Source organism: Limanda limanda, chromosome 15 (assembly GCF_963576545.1).
Source record: "Limanda limanda chromosome 15, fLimLim1.1, whole genome shotgun sequence".
In the NCBI taxonomy this organism is placed as follows: Eukaryota; Metazoa; Chordata; class Actinopteri; order Pleuronectiformes; family Pleuronectidae; genus Limanda; species Limanda limanda.
Window position 1 is genome coordinate 7999948 of NC_083650.1, and position 20956 is coordinate 8020903.

Consider the following 20956-nt stretch of genomic DNA (forward strand, 5'->3'; position numbering starts at 1 on the left):
ATCTGCTCTGCATACGAGATCCGTCACATTACATATTCTGTTTACAGTATGTCACCCCTCTTGTTACATGTGTTGTTTGTGTTAGGAGTTTGGTTTGGCCCCCGTCCAAAAGGTGCACTGTCCATATCCATAATGCATTATCTAATTCTTTATTTCCTCTCATGTGATTGGGGATGCATGAGCCATATGTGCACACGCGACCCTCCTTGTTCATTAATCTCAGCGCATGACGACATGTCTTCTTCTGAACGGCGCCTGTGTTTTCTGCATCTGTCCCCCCCCCTCGTTTGTCCCCATCTGTCCCTCAGCCTCACCGAGCTCCCCGGCCGCCTTGATGTCGATGTTGTCGTAGCCGCTGCCGATGCGGATGATGATGCGCAGCGACTTGAACTTCTCCAGGTCCTCTCTGGTCAGGGTGATGGTGTGGTACATCATGGCTCCTACTGCCTCGTTCAGCACCTGGAGGGACATTAGGAGATCATCATCCCTTATTGTGTCACTATTAGGGTTGCAAAGGGGCGAAAAGTTTCCAGTAAATTACTTCCATGGGAAGTTAAGCTCGGAAATTTTGAAAAAAAATAAATAATGAGCAATAAAAACTTCATTCAAAACTCTTTTTTAAAGATGTATGGAATGCAGCACACACTGCATGTTGAGTTTCAACCCTCCACTGTGCATTCTTCCATCGCATGCACAGATAATTCCCAGCATCCTGCACACTACAGCAGGGCTACTGAGGCCTGCTGTAGAGTGCAGGACTAGTCAGGTGAGTATTGATGATATTACTGGGGAAAATATATTAGCATGCTTATTGAGGATTGTTCATCTAGCCTATTTCCATACGTTTATCCATCAATTGTAACATATTTTTACAGACGATTCCAATTGTTTGGCTAACTATTTATATCTCTGGTATTGCATTAATGTTTTTTTTACAAACTTTTTTCTCATCTTATTCTACAGAGCAATGCCACGTGCACTATCTCATGTGTGGAGACATTTCACCCCATCCAATGTAGAAGGAAAGGCTGTGTACATTTACAAATACTGTGCAAAGACCTATGTTAAGAATGACACAAAGATGCAGAAGCATATAGTCAAGTGCCCAAAGTTTCCTCAGGGCTCAAATCAGCCTATGACAAAACAAAATGTTTATATTTATGCCTGTATATGACAAGGTAAAAACAGTTAGTATAAATTACCCACAACATTTCCAGTTTATTCCCATTAATTCCCGTATATTCCCGTTAATTCCCGTGGAAAGTTTCCCACTTTGAATATTCCCGGAATTTTGCAACCCTAGTCACTATTCCCTTTTCAATCATAATACACTTTTACGTGCATTTTCTATTACTCTCACAGTGTCATTCTTGTTCTTAACCATTATCATCCCGACATTCCCGACACTCATATTCAGATTATTTTTCTCTAACTGCACGTATGAGCCACTGGTTGCGACCCGAGTGCTTTCACCACCCTCTCATTTTCCTCGACCAAAGTTGGTCTGCGATTCTTCATCTAAATGCAAATGGCTTGTTTATGTGCGCTCTAAAATATGAGTGCTTGTCCGTGTGTTTATTATGAGTGCCCGCCAAAGCTTGTTTTTGTCACAAAGCATTCATTCAGAGTGTATGCAAACAAGCTTAGAGTGGATGCAGGCAGCGCCATAAAGTAAACTGACAGCTGCTGAGCAACCCAGAAAGCAGACGCAAGAAGCTTCTGTGAGACACGGCCGTTCAAAAATAAAAGGTTTAAATTCTCAGCCCTGCTAACTGAATTAACCCAACCGAGCCAGATTAGCATAGCCATGAATTTACATGCAACATTTTTTTTTATTGGAGCTAGCTGCAGTGGGAGCCGGGTGCTAAATTCAAGGTTAAAGCTCTTCTCGTGCATTAATCTCATTACTTGAGTGGAGCGGGTCCGTGGCAGCTCGTGGCTGGAGACAAAAAAATGTTTTATATCAGGTGGAAAAAAGGGAGCAAATGGATTTTGTAAAGAGCTAATGAGTTAAAATTGAAACAAAGCACCTTCTGGCTCGATCTAGCCCCATTTCTCCTTTAAGCGAAGCTAAGCTAATAACCTAACGACTTCAGCTAACAGATATGTGTTATTTAATGAGTTGTAGAGGTGCTGGTAGGCTATTTACTTAGCTTTTAAGTGAGCCGAGCTAGCTTTGCTTTCCCGCTATATTCCTTTATGCTAAGCTAGGCTAATCTCCTCCTGGCTCTAGCTATAAAACATGTTGATATGTGAGTTTTTCGAGGTGCTTGCAGGGTATTTATTTAGATTTATTTAGCTTTAACACGAGCCAGGCCTTTCTCTCTTCCTTGTGTTCTTTAATGTCAATCTTCTTATTTAATTTACTTACTCAATTTTAAAACAAAGTTCACTGGATTATTAGATTTTTTTTTGCAACATTTGTTAGTAATTTGACTTCATCTGTGTATTCTGCATCTCTTCTATGATCATAAGCCGCTGAGCTTCAGAGGAAATGCCTGAGGTTTGGATTTGTGGTTTGTCCATTTTAAACATCGATATCTTCCTATATATTTTGGCCTTCATGCCTTTATTACATAGAGACAGGAAATGCTGGAGGAAATTGAGACGGGGAATGACAGGCTGAAAATGATCCGGCCAGTTGGTAATGGAACCAGTTCCTGTGGCTCAGGCCATGTTTTGTCCATGTGGTATGTCCCCTAAACATTCCACTATCAGATCGCATCTCAATACAGTTCAGCCACATCGCAAATAATCACAATAACTGCACTGTCAGCTATCAAATAAAGCTGCGCAAACACCCAAGTGAATGAATTTAAAAACACTGACAGAGTGCTGACAAGCCCCATCTCCCTTCACACGTTCTTTGAGCGAGATACATGTAATTTTCTCAGATACACACTCGACTGCGGTTTTAACCAGTTGTACTTTGCACAAAATCACCAGCACTTCATCACTTTCAGCTGTGGTTACAGAAGAGACACTTGAAAAACACATCCAGCAATTCAAGAGGTCTTTTTTGTCTTTCCAAGGACAGTACCGAACTACAGTAGTGAGCACACACTGAGTGCTTTCCAATCTTATTCTTTTCTGTAATGTGTGCTCAACGGAGGCGGCAGCATTTTGGCAGGTCACCAGCAGCTACACTTTCCACTGATTCCTTAAGTGATAGATTTCTTAATCGATGCATCTGCTTACTTTCAGGCAGCGCGCGGGAGAAGACGGCCGCGTGCTGTTGTTTGCATGCTTGGTCTGTGAGGATGTTTATATACTAGTGGAGGAACAGTACTTCAGACTGAAGTTATTAGTCATTTTGTGTGTGTGTGTGTGTGTAGCGTGCCCCATCTGTACCCTTTGCTGTGCAGTTATGGGAATGCTGCCAACAACTACACTCCCAGAAGGGTCCTCTGTGTGTCTATAATGGATTCACTACGAGATCATCTTACTGGACAGAGATTGATTGTGTGTGTGTGTGTGTGTGTGTGTGTGTGTGTGTGTGTGTCGCAAGAAAAATACTGGAGTTCTATGCAGGAAAACCTTTCTTCCATTTAACCTCTAAACTTAATGTAAGTTTGGCATGAAAGTAAAACTGACAGCGTTTCAATTGTAATACTGGTTATTTAGAGAATTACGTAGATTGATAATAATAATATTCTCCTTTTTAAACACAAACCCTCCAGCTTGGGTTGTAAACGTTCTCCAGTGTATAGACAGTAATATGATGACAAACCTTACAGTCGCTGTGGCTCGGAACAATTACACTGTATTTCTATTACCAGCCTCCTCCTTATTTAACAAGGCAGCACTTCAGCACCCGGAGGGATTAGAGGCAGTGATGAAACCATAATGGTTGAACTGGGAGAGTGGACCAGGAAAGTGGGCTGGAATATTATTAAAACATTACAGAGGAGGGGACACAGAGGAGAGGGACCATTGTTCTGGACTCGACTGAGGGCAAATTATTCAAGAGACGCAGTCAAAGTGGGAGCACAAAGCGTGCGTCTGCTTCGGATCATGAGCTCCTGCAGATACTCCCTCTACAGTTAGTGTTAAAGCAAACAGCACAGTAACGCCACCGAGTATAATAACTTTTTAGTTCTAAATAAGTTACAATTATACTTTTGATATCACATTAGTGTCCTTAAAGCTTCAGTGTGTATAATTTAGTGACATCTAGTGGTGAAGTTGCATGTTGCAGCTGAACACCCCTTGATTCACCCTCCCCTTCCAAGCATGAAGGAGAACCTGTGGAAAACTTCAGTTGCCATAAAAACTCAAAAAGGTGTCTATTTTGTCCAGTTTGGGATACTGTAAAAAACATGGCTGCCTCCGTAGAGAGGACCTGCTCCTGATGCAAATATTAAGTATTAAATATAAAGGGCCAATTCCAGGGTAAAGAAAACAACAATTTATAAAATTTAGATGAAACACACTGGATTATTTTATGTCAAATTTCTGTCAATGTAACCATCTTTCATTTCAGTGCTGCAGGTTTGTAATAGCGCAGCTCACAATTCAACATATATAAAAATATAAAATAAAATGGAGAAAATTTAACCTTGTCATTTTCTGCCAGTCGGACCAGTGGCTGCTACATTTTCCTTGGATAACAGAGGATTTTTTTTGTACCTTTTCGTGAATCTCCTGTGTGGACTGGGCGTCACAGAAAGCCACAGTGGCCAGGTCTTTGAGAATGGGCATCTCCACGGTGCAGTCGCGCCCATCCAGCAGCGCCACCAGGGGGCGTGGGTGCATAGGTCCATTCATAATCTGGGGCCGAATACCTGCAGAGAGAAGGAAAGCGGAGAGAGAGAGTTAATTATTTATGTTGCATGCACGCGCACACACACACACACAGTGGAGTGAGCTGCAGAGGGATCAGTTTAAAAAATGAAATTGCATCCCAGAGCAGGGAGTGTTTACACAGGAAAGGACTGTGTGTTATGCCTGTGTGATGACAGACACAGACCCACACACACACACACACACACACAAACACACACATACATACCCCTGAGTGGGATCGATGCTTTTAACCTGGACTGAGCCACTGTCTACTTTAAACCACAATCATCATCTCCCAGCCCTGGCAACACTGGTCGATGTCTGTTACTCGCACACGCTCACACACACAAGTATGATATGAACGATTTATAGGGGGATGGGGATGCCCTCCCCTGCTATTCAAATTTTATATAGGTTATTTGTTAAATTCACTAGTATCAGCCAATGTGCAAAGTCCAGGTATTGGAATCTGTATCTCAAGGAATATTAACTCTAAGTTTGGGAAAATCTGTCTGTGCTTTGTGAGTTACACACACACACACACACACACACACACACACACACACACACACACACACACACACACACACACACACACACACACACACACACACACACACACACACACACCCACACCCACACCCACACCCACACACACACACACACACACACACACACACACACACACACACACACACACACTATAACTGTTTAGAAAGAACAAACCAGTTAAAAACCAGGTTGGGGGGCACAACCACCTCCCTGGTGAGAGGGAACGAACCACCTCCTGGATATGACACAGAGTGATGTGACTACCCATCTGCTGCGCTGCTATCCACACTGTTACCAGGCAACAGGTCCTTTCACCCCATGAGGTCATCACCTCCATTATCCTATCACCATACAGAAGCTGGCAGGCCTTAAATGTGTGCTCTTGTGTGTGTGTGTGTATGTTTGTGCATGTGTTTCTGCACCTTCTTGTAACTGTACAGTTTACAACCTTCACCCACTTAACAGAATAGCCTCCTTCCAACCCTAAAAAAAAACCCAGCAGGTTCCCAATAATCACATTTAAACTTGTGACCCTCTTCAGGTTCATCAAGTCGACAACAACATGCAGGTTTACAGTGAGTTAGTGGTTGAGTTGTGGGAGAGAAAAGTCGCAAAAACTACACGATTCTGTAAAAAACGTCATTATCCTGTCTGACTAATAAACAAACGCACTCAGCCGACTCTGACGGACTCAACCAATTTACTAACTTTCCCTCAGAAATAGACAAAAAATCAATACAACGCTTTCTTATGTGATAAGAAATCACAGCAACACGCAGAGGAGGAGGGAATCTGACATTGCGGACCCAGATTCTACTAAAAAAGAGGGACAAGAAAAAAGAGGGGTGGGGTCCATGCACCACCACTCTCCGGCTCCCTGCTGCCTGTTGTCATGGTGATTAGAGGATTTGGGCAGGATTATGAAATATTTTATTTAGTGGCATCTGCGCTGCTGGAGAGGAAATCCTAGCCTGCTCGCTCTGTGTCTCTCGCTAGAACTCCTCCAGCTTTGGGAGGAAAAGATGGTGTTTGTGACCTACACGACTGCAGCATGACAACATATGAGCTTTAAACACAGTAGATGCACTTAATGGGACAACAAGAGGTCCTTGTGAAGGCAGCAGTGTTTCAGTAAGCTGCGTTTGCTCTTATTCTGTTCCTTTCCACAGGGTGTTTTCCTTGTATTGGTCTGCAATTTAAATACCCTGAATTTTCTTTAATTTAGCTTGATAGTTTTTTTAGTTCAGTGCCCTCACTGGTTTTGATAAACTGTTATTTCTGTCTCTTTCCCTCCACGTTCCTATCAAACCACAGGGGAAAGCATTGAACCAGATTCAAAATCGGAGAAAGTGAGGCGTGTGCCACAAAATCCTGACAAGCCGAGTTCATAAAGATTGAGAACTCAAAATTGGTAGGAAATGGCGGAAATTGGTTAAGTCGTTTTCAGGTAATCCTGCTGACAAATAAACCAACAAATAACCAAACGAATAGAAACGGGTGAAAACACAAACTCCTTAGCAGAGGTAACTGGGAAAGGAAGAGAGTGGCGAGAAACTGGGTGAGGAGGGAAGAAGCAGCGGGTGAGGAGGGGGGAGCAGCGGGTGAGGAGGGGGGGAGCAGCGGGTGAGGAGGGGGGGAGCAGCGGGTGAGGAGCACTGTCTCTGCTGATGAAAAACTGTATCCTTGTTATTTCTGAAGCTTAACATCTCTATTGGTGAACCCACTTGTGTGATCACGACCACTCACTGACCCCCCCCATCACAAATCCTTGGTAACACTCATGAGAAAAGTGCAATATAAATGAACTCTATAATTATTTTGATTATTATTATAATTTTGCATATGGTGTTTCTTCCACAGAAAGCCTGAAGGAGTCTGACAGAGCCTCGAGGAAGCAGAGAGGCTCGAGTTACTTCATGGGAAATAGATTCACTCTTTTATGTCGAGCCCAAATATATTCCTTATGAGTTCCTGAAAATGTGCAATAAGAATTAATGGAGTTTTTCCTTCAACCCATTCACGGTGAACGACTCACTGTGATTTAGGGAAAGATTTCCTCACTTTTATCGACTTTTATTTGACTAAAACGATGAGCTGTTGATTAGGATTAACCTTGTCCTGTGGTTTATTCTATATAATTGCCTTGTCTCCATGTTTTGTATCTTGCTTACTCTACTCTTGAATGTTTTGTGTTGCTTTTTACGAGCTGAAGATTTTTTTATAACTGCTACGTGAGCCACTTATAGCAGATGAAGACATTATTTTTTATTATACTCATTATATTACAACCATTATCATTATTATTACCTCCGCCAAACGAGGTTATGTTTTCACCCCTGTTCGTTTGTTTGTTAGCGAGATTATGCAAAAAATACTGAACGGATTTCCGCAAAAATTGGAAAAAAGAACCCGTTAAATTCTGATGAGTATTGGAACAGGGATCCAATACTCATCCCTCTTCCGGGTCTTGGATTTTTTTCCCACTTAATTTTTTTTTCTCCCTGGGAATAATTAATGGATCTTGATAAAAAAATAAAAAAAAGATCAGGGGTATTTCGAGGACTGATAACTATAAGTGTGTCCAATTTGATGCAGCCTGATTGAATTTAAAGGGACTATTGGGCCTTGGCGAAAGGTATGCACTCTACTGAGTGCCATTCTTATGATTGTGCAGTGCGCGTTATAAAAGCGAGTGATTCATAAAAGCCCAAGTGTCATATCAATAGAGAAGAATTATGAGAAAAGAGGACAGAAAAGGTTAAAAAAGGAGTTATGCGGAGGAGGTGAACTCAAGCTTTCTGTACCCTTTTTTTCTTTTTATAGCGGATAAGAAAGCATGTATTATTCTAACTGGAGGAACCCATTTTGTGTGAATGTGTGTGTGTGCGTGTGCATGTGTGTGTGTGTGTGTGTGAGTGTGTGTGTGTGTGTTAGCGAGGCAGCTCTGGGGAGAGGAAAACCGTTTGCCAACACACCTGTGGCTCCCCATCTCTCCCTGCACCTCTTCATCACACGCCTGCAGAGTTCATCATTATCACAGCTCAGACCGACTGAGGAAGAAAGCGTCTTCATCATCCAACCGACAAACACACAAGGAAACGCACCGATCCTCCCGGCCTCCGCTCTTCTCACTGTATAGACATGTCAGTGAGAAGCAGCTGGAAACAGCAGCGTCACTTGTAGAAAGTGGGTCAAAAAATGCTGTTGATTAATTATTTCCCGGTGGCTAATAGCCTCTCTCCCGCCTAATAAGGCAGAACGTGGCCCTGCATCCAACACATGATGAATCTGCGGGTAATTAACGCCCAGCAAGGCCGTTAATGAGGGTCTTAATGACTCAGATACCTGGCCAGTCATGTGAAGGAGTTCTGCGGCCTTGCCAAAAAAAACTGAAAAGGACAGAATTTCAGGTGAGCAGTGTGTGTTTTGGATTCTTAGTTTGAAAAGAATTCATTTAGAGAATAAAAGAATCCTCTACCGATCAATCACTGTGTATTTCACTCAGAAAGCAAGCGTGTTGCTGTTGTTGACTCTGGATCAGCCTGTTGTCGACCGTCGCTCTAGGGATCGTCTGTCACGTCAGAGTCACATCCTTAATGAGTTTGGAGCTTTAGTCTCTCGTGTCTCACAGTCAGACAGTTACACTACACTACACTTCCCTGCCGCCAGCGCAGGTCGAGCGGAATCCATCAACATTTTGTAAACTCGTCCAAATGACCAGCGATGAGCTTTAACAGGGATGAAAGTGTCGACAGGGAAACATCACTCGGAAAGACACTGACAACTTATGACACTCGCTCCCTGACTCATTAAAATGGCCTCAAGAGCTTGTGTTGCTAAAGTAAACAAAATGATAAAATGTATCCAGAAATTAAAAAACTGTTATTGTAAATGTAAGCAGGTTCAGATAAAAACACACAATTGCTTTCGAGATTCACATTTCACCACAACTAAGCATAATTATATTTTGTTTGCCACTTTACTAACTCAAGTGCTGGAAGGAAGCAAACACCAACATCACACTTTCAGGCTTGAGACGATAACGTCTTCACTGGGAGAGCGCAAGTAAATTCAATAAACTGGGCGTGGATCTGATAAGAACAGGTTTATTCTCTCTGTGGATTTTCTGTCGTACTTTCTGAACTTAAATGTGGTTCTGACCTTCCCCCTGCGTAGAGTTTTAATTGCTTTTCTATCTTTGTCATGTGTTTTATTTGTATGTATTTCAATGTTGTAATTAATGTTTTTTAAAATTTAGTTGATCAGTGTGAGCATAGTGTTAACACACACACACATTGACAGTTAATATTAATAATTTAAACATTTCTTTTTACATTCAATAAAACTTGTCCACAAATGTGTAAAACAAAAACATTCATAAAAGTAAATAAGACCTAATAAATGTATTTTTTGTTCGTGTAAAATCTGAGGTAACCAGTCTCAGGCTCAAACACCTCTGTAATAGAGAAGGTTAAATATATAAAGGTCACTGTGTTGTGAAAGCACCACAGCAACACTGGTAGTAATATTCCAGGAACATTACTCTGCTTCACTCTATGACCCACTATGTCACTACAGGCTTCTGTAAACTAAACGTTCATTACCATAGGGGCCTGATTGGGCCTTGTGGGATATTACCGAGCCTCAGAATTAGCTCGCAGCTGCAGACGGCTGTAATAACATCATCTGTTGATGTTAGATGTGAGCAGTAACATAACTGGCAATGGTTACCGTATGTGTGGAGACTGTGGATGATTAATGCATGAGAAGCCAATGATGAATTAGTTGTTTTGTGATCAAAATTCAAAACAGATCTTGTTAAAAAAAGATTATGAAATAATTATCCCCTAATAACAATAGCTATTACAGCCTAATGTTTTCTCAGCATAGAGATAACAAGTTCTGGGTCAAAACAGTGACGTCTTTTTCCAATAACTTATACTTGTTGTGTCCCTCGTGGCCCGAGAGCCTCCTTTTAATAAAGAACAGGACAAAGTTGCATCTAGTTCTTTTTACCTTTACTTCTTTTAAAACGTACAATGTAATACTGGCCACTAGGGGTCTCTCAAACAAAACAATAACAAAATACCTAATTTGATAGTGTTGTGAGGCAGTATAGGATCATGGGAGTAGTTTTTTACTACCCTTGGCGTTGCAGCTTTATGGGGATTTTGAAAAGTGCTCTATAGTATTATTATGATCAGTAATTATGTAGCAGTTATGAATTATGATTTTTTTTAATTAAAAGTCAACCAAAATGAGGAGTCGTTATCTTTAATAAAATTGGTGATTTCTCTGGGTTTGAACAAGTATGTCTCGTCATTTTTAAATATTTAAATTAAGAAATATTTCTCAATATATGTTTCACTAGGGTTCTTCCTCTCCTGTTTATATCCATCTTGCTCTCTCTCCATCCTTCTTTCTCCCCGGGGTCGATCACCAGCCCAGCGGGTTTGCCAGTAGCGTGCCAACTCCCCCGCCCGGCAGCTAGACACAGAACCTGTCCAGGAAACTAAAGCAGAGCCAGAACTCTCCTCCCTGTCCAAACACAGAGCCCCACCCCACAGCAGACAAAACACCAGACTCGCTTTTAATCGAGGACAAAAAAAGGCACCGCAGAGGCGTTTCTCAAGGCCCCTGCATTCGCTGTAACGTAAAATAAACTTCTGTGAGCGGCTCAGGCAACACACACATGACTAAAGATGGTTTACATTAAGCGGTACGATATCTTGGCCAGATAAAAAATGCAAATGCTTGTGCCAATTTCCTGTTATTGTACCCAAAGTATTTATCACAGCGCAACAGCCAGCATTGTGTGAAGGCCAGGCAAGTAAAAGAGAAACAAAGCCAGCAGCTTGACTAACTACATCGAACCCGTGCTCAATGTGACAGCAGGCTTATTCAGTGGAGGTCGTGCATTGTTATAGCCCACAAGGGGAAGCTCAAACGCACTGAGGTTGATATCATCCTTTAGCCAATGTTAATCACAAACTGGATGATTCTCCAGGCAGTAAGAAAACTTTTGGCAGAGCCGTCAAGAGCGTACTCTCTCCACCGCAAATGGATTGCAGATGTTCCACACTAGAAAGTCTTTTTGGATTCTGACAACAGAAATAGAAGTCATCTTTTTAAATGTTAGAAGAAGCAGAAGAAGAAGAAGGGGGGGGGGGAAAAGAGACACAGAACTCGTATAAATATGTCTCTCCTCGGTGAATACGATCTGCTGTCTAATTCTCTCATTTGGAGGGGCTGATCTTGGAAAAGCAGCTCAGAAAAGCTCCGCTGCCAGATGCCGTGAGTCACAGTTTTCAGAGGGAGAGGGATCATTCCCTAAGTAGAGCGCAAACAATCAATGAAAGAAAATAAACCCCTCGCTCAAACCTGTACTTCTCCCCTTGGGTTTGGAAAGTCTTCAAATTGGTATTTAATAACATCGCCCAACATCGGTTATCTTTACTTCTGCAGCTCTATTTTCTGACAGGGTAGTGTTTTTTTTTCCCCTCCTCGGTCGGTTTGCAAAGATGATTTCATTTGCAAGTTAATGCGCTCCCCTCAGATTTACCTGTTTGCCAGGCAGTCACACAGACTTTGAAAGGTAAATGGTGCTCTTTGGGAGTGTGGAGTGGTATTACCTTACCTGCACTATTGTGATTTCCTGAATAATTACACTGGGTCCATCTCAAATCTCTTTTAATAGCACTCAGAGACGGTTAAGTATCCTGACCTACAAAAGGAGGGACACACTTTGGAAGATTCTCTCCTATTTCCTGATGTCATCTTCAACTCCCTCTAAATGACATGTGGCCTCTTCTAGCAGAGCCTCGTCAAGCATCAGCTCATTCTTTTCACTCCTCTCCCATCTCCTTTCCCCCTCGTCGTGTGTGAAAGCCGACGAAGCGCTCCTAAATTACTCAGACCGGTGTGGTACATGCCATGGTGGCTCCCACACCAGCCGCAGTATCAGTGGAACAATAAACCTGGAAAAACAAAAGGAAGTGAGGGAAGATTTTCCATGGCATGATGATTTCAGGGCCACAACGGCGGCGGTCACCGGGTTCACAGCGAGCTTTCAGAGAAAACTACTCCGTGGTTGACACCGAGCCAAAATGGGCTCAACGCCGACTTAGGCCCAACAGCTGGTTCTGGTTACCTAGCAACTCCCAAGCTGGGGGCTCCAGTGATGGGATAGTCCAAGCACAGAGAGAGGGGAGGGGGCTGATAACCCAGCAGGTTTTCATTGTGGCAAGTGCAGCAGTGAAAAAGAGGAAACGCTTGATTCCATGATACCAAATCGTGCCACCAGAAGGCAACGTGCCACAGGCCACCCAACCTGGCAACCCAAACCCGGAGCGTGAGGTCTGGAGAGCAGTGTCCGAACACGAGCGGAACAAGCGGCGCCGTTCTGCGGCATTTTCCAGGAAGCCATCAGAAGCCAACATGGTTCAGTACTGCCAACACACACACAGCTATCCTTATTAGGACTTTACATGGATTCCTTTCATCGGGGGCAGCCTAACCTTAACCATGACCAATTCATACCTAACCCCAACCTTAATCTAACCACAATTCTCATCTAACACCTTCACAAGGACCTCGGAAATGATGTCCTGTCTCATTAGGACCTGGTCCCCATGAGATCTACTGGTCCTGCTGAGCTGGGTGCAGAGAACAACATACACACACAAATCCGTATTTGTTAAATGAAATGTTCGAGGGCATCACAGCTGTGTTTTCTTAATGCTGGTGGTGTGTGTCCACCTGCACGCTATGTGACATAATACCTCACCATCACATGCAACAACCATACATGCATGTTAACGAGAATCCAGCGGCTGTATTCTGTGGAGCGCCCGGTCTCCTGAGTGTGTTTATGATCCTCTGGCATCGGTAGAGAAGAGGGGAGGTGTAATCCTTCTTTTTTTTTTTCTGCTTTTTTTCCCCCGACAGACTTGCCTCCTCCAGGCCCCCGGCACCGGACCCTATCAGCGCCCGGCTGCACCGCCGCCACCCCAGCCTGTCTCTTGTTCCCCCGATGTGGACACACAAAGACCCTGTTTGTCCTCCCCTCTGCCTGCCCACATCCAAACTTATCACCACCCAAAACGCCCAGCCAAGAGTGGGTGAGGGTGGTGGGGGGAGGAAATAGAGGGGATGAGAGAGAGAGGAAGGCAGGGTGAAGCTACATGTAAAAAAAAACGTGAGACAGAGGTGAGGATGGAAAGCGTAAACACAAGCTTACATGACGACATCACAGGTGAGATCAGTGTGATTTTGACAACGTGGTGTGGGAGGAGCCTGGAATCCATCTGTCTCTTCCTTTAAAGTTGTCTTTTGTGCTTTGCTGTAGCAAGGCCTAAAAAACAACTGCAGGGTCCAGAGACAAAAGCAGCTGTCAGTGCAAATGAACAGCAGACAGTGCACGCCAGCCTTTTCTTGGCATGCACACCCACGAATGAGTGTGTGCAGGTTGAGCAGGGAAAGTTGTGTTTGGAGGACGGAAGGCTGATGTCACTGCTCGGACTCTGGTCATTGACAGCGAGAGAAAAGCGGGAAGTAGGTCTCCTAATGTCTGCTGATTATGATCACGAGGCATTACAGATACACTGATTTATTTTGTGCTCCAAATTATATTTTTACTCAATTTCTTCAATAACACCAACTGTTTTATTTTTTTTAACAAGCATCTAAATAAGAGCAGAAATGTATTTTTAAAAAACAAAACTAATGAGGCCTAAACACGGCTCTAAATCCACAGTCCTCAAATCCACGCTGCCTGAATACACACAATGAGGCCGAGAGCATTCACACACCCGAACAGCCGTTAACACATAAAGACACTTCTCCTGCGACCTTTGACCCTCCAAATGACAGCCCATCCAATCACACCATCCTCTTGCTGCGGTTTAAAACCAAGAGAACACACACACACACACACACACACACACACACACACACACACACACACACACACACACACACACACACACACACACACACACACACACACACACACACACACACACACACACACACACACACACACACACACACTTCTCATGACACACTTCATTGCAAAAACATAAGAGGCTCATTACCCCTAAAGCCAAATCTAACTCCTCCCACCCCTTCACATCTCGCCATTTCACACACACACACACACCACAGATTTTTATTATTACCCTTAATGAGTACATGCACACACACACACATATACAGACACGCACATACACACACACTGTATGCACAAGATAATGTGATATACATGCTCCTTGCCTGGGAAATGCTGTCTCCACATTCTTCAAAATCAAGGACTGCACATGGCAGAGGAGGAAATGTGGAGGAGAGGGACACAAAAAAGAGAAGAAGTGGGCGTTGGGGGATTCTCACACACTGCCCTGGGGTTATCCTCTTGTTTCCTCTCTACCTCCTCCTCCAGCCTCCCACCCTCCCTCTCTTTCTCTCACTCTCTCTCTGTCTGTCTGTCTTCCGTCCTCCGCTGTCTTCACTCGCTCTCTCCACTGCTCGTTTCCAAATCTGTCCGCCTTCGTCACCTCACCTCCAGCAGCTCCATTCCTCCTTCTCCAACGACCGGTCGACTCTCGAGAGGAGGGGGAGAAGGAGAAAAAAACTGGAAGGTGGCAGAGGGGGGCAGAGGCTGAGGGGGGGGGGGGGGGGGGGGTGCGGGGGAGAGAGAACTATACGATCGCCACCCGCCCGTGCGGTTAAACTCCTTTAATCTCCAAAGAAGGAGGAGGGAAAAAAAAAAATTGGGGATCTCTATTTGTCTTCAGCCGGCAATCTGCACTCCTCTGCGCTCTCCTCTTCAGCCGAATCACTCCTCAGCCTCCTCCTTCCTGCTCCGTCTCCCTCCTCTCTCCCTTCACGGCAGGTTTGGGCTATTCATCCAGACGTCAGGCTCACTCCGTTAGCCTTTTGTTGCAAGTCACAGAAAGAGAGAGAGCGAGAGCGAGCGAGAAAGAGAGAGAGAGAGAGAGCCAGAGAGAGAGAGAGAGAGTGTGAAAGGGGTGGTGGGGGGACAAAATGGAAAAGACGGGAAAAAAAAACCCAGAGAAAACAAGCTGGTGCCACAGCTATGCACGAGAAAATAAAAGGGGGAGGTAAATAAAAGAGACGAGAGAGAGAGAGTGAGGGAAAAAAATCCTTGAAGAGCACCAGTCACAGCGAGAGGTGCAGCGCTGCTGGCACACATTCGACTCCCTTTTCCATTCTCTTCGACCTTCCCCTCCGCTCAACATTTTTCCCTTCGCTCCCCCCTTTTTTTTCTTTTCTCCCCTCCCTCCCTGTCTCTCTGTTTTATTATGTGTGATTTAGCCACACACACACACACACACACACACACACACACACACACACACACACACACACACACACACACACACACACACACACACACACACACACACACACACACACACACACACACACACACACACACACACACACACACACACACACACACACACAAGCTAATAATGACTTTTAACAGACATGTGCTGACAGACACTGAGTATTAGAGACATAACTGTGCATAAATGTTTTAGATGTTACAAGTTCAGATTTCTTTCCAAATCATGTTAAAGGTCCCCACAAGAATATTTGTAACAATAATCGATAAAAAAAAGGCAAGATCAATTTAAATAATATAATTAAATTATTAATTATAGTTATACCATCAAAATAAGCAGTTATTTTTATTAGGTATAAGCCTGGTAATGAATGGTGATTAGATGGTTTCCTATTGCTTGGTGAGGACTTTGCTAAGTCGTGTTTGACATCACCAGCGCACCAGAAAGCAACGCCCCAGAAAGCAATGTCACAGAAAGAGATGCATCATAAGCATCGTATCTGAAACCAATCCAGAGCTGCATCTTGCAGGATATGAACAAAAAAAAGAAAAATCGCAATTGCACATTGTTCCCAAGATGAAAAAAGCAATATATTGTACACAAACATTCATCGCTATATATGCACCAATTCCCCAAAGTTCGATGCAGTTCATGTCGTGCTGAAAAAAGTGCAGCGTCAGCTTAGAAGAAGAAGAAATTAGTGCCTTCACCCAGGCGTCATGTTTCCTGTACTGCCGATCGCCGGAGCCGATAAAAACCTTAGTCTACTGCAGAGTCATTTGACGCAGGGCTGATTGCAGATTGTATCCATTCCCATTGCAGACAAAAGCCAGATGTTAATGGGTGTTAGTGTGGAAAGTGGGGATTTAGATCTTCAACATCTCATCCACAAAAAATCCAGAATATGAAACTTTTGAACAATTAGAAGGATTTTTTCATAAAGTTTAAATATGTAAAAAATCATATTGGTGGAAATATGCTTGTCATATCATTTGTATATTTTTTATGTTTTCTTCTTATGTATTTACTCTTCACAGAAATAAAATATATGATAACAGCATATAATATTGAATTTGTTATTCATTCAAACCTAATTCTGTCTGTGGACATTAGAGTTATTTTCATAAAACAGCTGTTTTTAAGCTCTTGCACATGTATCAGTGGAAAGGTCGGCTGATGAGTAAAAACATTTCCACAGAATCTGAGAAAGGACTCAAGCTTTCACATAAACAGTGCATGCATTTTGTGGTATTCTGTAATTGTGTGTAGCAGATTGGGTGTACTTGGTGTAAACTCAACAGGCGAGCGGTGAGTTTAACTCACTCCCATTGAGCAGGTTCGGTTACGACTTGTAACCAGAGCCCACAAACCAGGCCCGGAGTGAAAAAGCCTCATTCATGAAAAGAAGGCGCGGCAGGGAGAAGGGCCTACTGTATAATTTGACCTCTAAAATTCGCCATCCCATCTGCCTCCTGTGATCTGCACGGCGTGCCGGTGCCAAACGATTGAAGCACCAGAAAACCAGATTCTTGTGAAGGGAGCTGGGTGAGAGGAAAAGACGGGCAGTGAAAAAGAGAGATGGCACAGCTGCAGGTGGACAGCAGATGTTGAGGGATTTTTTTCTTTATTCTTTTAGGTAGGCGAACATAAATTCTATTCATCCCATTCATCCCCGTCTGTGCAACGCTCCCCTGCCATCACTCTCCTCCTCCACCTTTTTCTTTCACTGTGACTTGTGGCCAACTGCCCTGGTTAGAGAGAGAGGAGGATGTAAAGAGGATGCGAGTGTGTGTGTGTGTGTGTGTGTGTGTGTGTGTTTGCACAACGGGATGAGGTATAAACGGAGGGAGGCATTGCTCATTACATCCCTCATGTGTGCTGCAGTTTTAGACGAACAGAGTGGGAACAGGCATCCGTGAACATGACTGACATGCCTGCTGAGAAATGTATATATGATTTTCCCGGGGTGCAAATGAAATTCAGCCGCACCTCTAAACATATCCATGCCAGCGCCTGGCCCTGCAAACACACACACACTTCCAATTACGGTAAGCATAACCACAACTAGTACGTGCCAAATCCACACCCCAACTTTAACCTACACCTAACCACATCTTCACCTATAAATTTAACGATTTACCCTATTGGGACTTGTTAATTGTCCCAAAGTGTTACTGGTCTAATCACATTTAGGTCCCCACAACATCAGTAACATTTTAAGCACCGAACACACACACACACACACACACATCCGAGTATTGTATACAGAGAACATAGCCAGCCTCTGCCTCTTCTTTAACACCCGTGAAGATTTCATTTTCTCAAAATGAATAATTCAGGGCTACTCTACTGGTTGGCACCGAGAGGAGAGGAGAGGAGAGGAGAGGAGAGGAGAGGAGAGGAGAGGAGAGGAGAGGAGAGGAGAGGAGAGGAGAGGAGAGGAGAGGAGAGGAGAGGAGAGGAGAGACCAGGACTTTTGATGAGGGAAGGAGTCTTTCAGCTTCTCACTTCATTGCTCTCTTTTTCCTCGTCTTTTCTTCTTTTGAGCTGCAAAATGTCTGAGCGTGTGACCTCCTCTGTCCTTCCTTCAGCCTCTGCTCCAACAACCAGCAGTTAATCACTTCAAGTCTCCGACAAGATGCAGCAAACTTGCCACAAAGAGCTTTTTGCCTCACTGCTCGAACTTTGCCTTTCAAGCTTCAGTTTCTTTTCATGGCTTGTGTGCACTATATTATCTGTACAGGCTCTGAACATGACTACATCTGCAAAGAAACACATGCATAAAAAGAAAAGTCCATGCCCGACCGTTGTGCAGATGTAATACTGTGCAGATGTTTATTGGAAGTTTGACTTGTAAACATGCAAAATAATAGATTTTTTTGACTGCACAATTAATGTATCAAGTAACGGTTGCAGAAATCTACTGGTTCCAGATTCTAAAATGTGAGAATTTGCTGCTTTTATTAGTTTAGTAAAATAGATTTTTGACTGCTGGTTGGACCAAAAACAGCCATTTTGAAAAATGACAATTTTTAATGTTATGGCCATTTTGAATAAAAAAATACATCTGAGATTTAGAGAATTATGTTGCAATATTAAAAGGGAGAAAGAAACCTGTAATATCACAAGAATAAAGTCAATATTTCATTAGGGCAAAAACATAATATAACAAGAGTAAAGTAATAAAACTGCAAGCAGAACCCATGCTCGCCAAGGTTAATTGCTTCTGGATCCAAAATCGTATTGTTTCTTGAGAAACTAACCCCCCTGCGTTTGGTACATCTGGCTGATATTCAGTCGACCACCAAACATTTTCTCCTCCACAAAAGCAGCAACTTCATAATGTGGTGCTGATGTCCCAAAAGATTCCACAAAAAGATTTTCACATAACCTAATATTTTTTGACTTTATTTACATAATATTACAAATGAATTCTCTAAATATTGTGATTTTCTTCCCCTTTGAGTCTGACTACAAGATAATCTCAGTTATTTAATCTGATGTTTGCGAGTAATAAACTCTGGACTGAAGATGTCCTCCCCCTGCTTTCCTCTCCTCCTTCACTAGCTCCAAGATGGCATTACTTTCAATTTAGATAATCTCCCCATTTGCACTCCTCTACCCATTTCTTAGACTCGCTGCTTTAAAGCAGTCCGTCCCTCGCTATCTAATCTGAAGCAGTCCTCTTACTTAACTTTCCTACTTAATCTCCTCTGTTCTACTGTCGCTGGCTGGGATCAGTCCTCCCATCTTCGCTTTCCTCCTCTCCCTCATTTTCCTGCAGACGGGCTCAGTTACCCACAACCACAGTCATGAATGAATCTGCTGAGCTGGGTATGACGTTTTGTTTCAGAAACATACTTCTCCCATTCCCCCAAATATTCCCCCACCTCCCTCTCATTTCCAAAAGGCAATTTTCTACAAAGAGAAGGAGGACAGAGATGGAGCAAGAGAACAAAAAAAAAACAACGGCTGACAAAGAGAAACAAGGATCAATTTAAACAGAGAAAGAAAGGGAGCAGAGAGATGTGTATGTAATCCCGGCGGCGTGAGAGAAAGCCGGAGACCAGCGACTCCCACGTGAGGGAAAAGGAAACACTGACTGATATTAAGAGGAAGCTCTTGTGGGGGAGAGCAGCTCTGCACTGGGCTGTAACGGATGTCGCTGCTGTCACCTGCTGGTTTCCACAGGCTCACATACATAGACACATGCATCATCCTACATACAAGCTGCACAGAGAGCAGGAGGTGTCACAGGAGTCTGGATAATTTAACGACACCACGTTATGGCCATCAGCATCAATTATTTCAATTTTGAGGAATCCGCCAGAATGGTTAATGGCTCCAAATACTGTGAAGCCCATGAAACTCAGCTGGCCACGTTTACAGGCACAACCCCCTCAGGCTCAGTCCAAACAATAGAAATAAAAAAATGCTTCATAGTCTTGATCTGCAAACAAACTCCTGCTGAATTCATCCAGAAACTACCCAGAATTTGGAAATGGATGGATTGCAAACCACAAGTCTTTAGCTCAGCGATGGGATGATCACAAAATACTCCCTGGGCATTGTGGGTAATGCTTTCTTTCATTTTTTGTGCAAGCTTGCACCTAAGACATTTTATTCCATAGAAAAACAGCAATGTTCTTAGAAAGTTGATGAGTTTGCTTTATGCATTCAAACATTACTAGTACACCCAGCCTACATCCAGGAAAGTGAACAAGAGGTGTTGATGTCTAATTTCAGAAAACATCTTCATATGTAAATCCTGAAATATCTCAATTCAATCCAGTTTTTTCAACACAGTGACCAGCAGCATAAAAAAAACCTTTCTACGTCCCCACAGATTAAGGCCAAAACTCAACCCTCACAAAGTCAGATCAAAGTTGACGGACAGCTGTCAACGACCTGATCCCCCTCCCCCCCACCCTGCATCCAGCAATCATCATCATCAACAGTAGGACTGTGTCCCTCTCCCTCCCTCCATCTCTTCCTTAATCCCCCACTCAGCGTAACAACTGCCTGTATCTCTGACCCACACCCACGCTAATACATAATCTGCCATCTCCAGAACTAACATGCCACAACCATCCGACCCCCCCACCCCCATCACAGTGTCACGCAGAACAGAACTGACCTGTCAACGCACTCCGCAGAGTGGAAGTCCCACAGAGTCACCAACGATGCAAGTGTGTGTGTGGGGGTGTAGAGCTGGAACCAGCCAGTCATATAACGGTGGGGTATTGCTTAAG

At 43.4% G+C, this 20956-nt stretch overlaps 1 protein-coding gene across 2 annotated transcripts in view; it reads right to left on the minus strand.

Annotated features, from left to right (window-relative positions):
* LOC133020471 (C-terminal-binding protein 2-like) overlaps nucleotides 1–20956 on the minus strand; it is a 61275-nt gene that overhangs the window by 5162 nt on the left and 35157 nt on the right. For both annotated transcript variants that reach the window (XM_061087042.1, XM_061087041.1), the window contains 2 exons: nucleotides 4630–4784; nucleotides 315–459 (listed from right to left, as the gene is read on the minus strand). In XM_061087042.1, the coding sequence (XP_060943025.1) occupies nucleotides 315–459; nucleotides 4630–4784 (300 nt within the window). The remainder of the gene's footprint in view (nucleotides 1–314; nucleotides 460–4629; nucleotides 4785–20956) is intronic.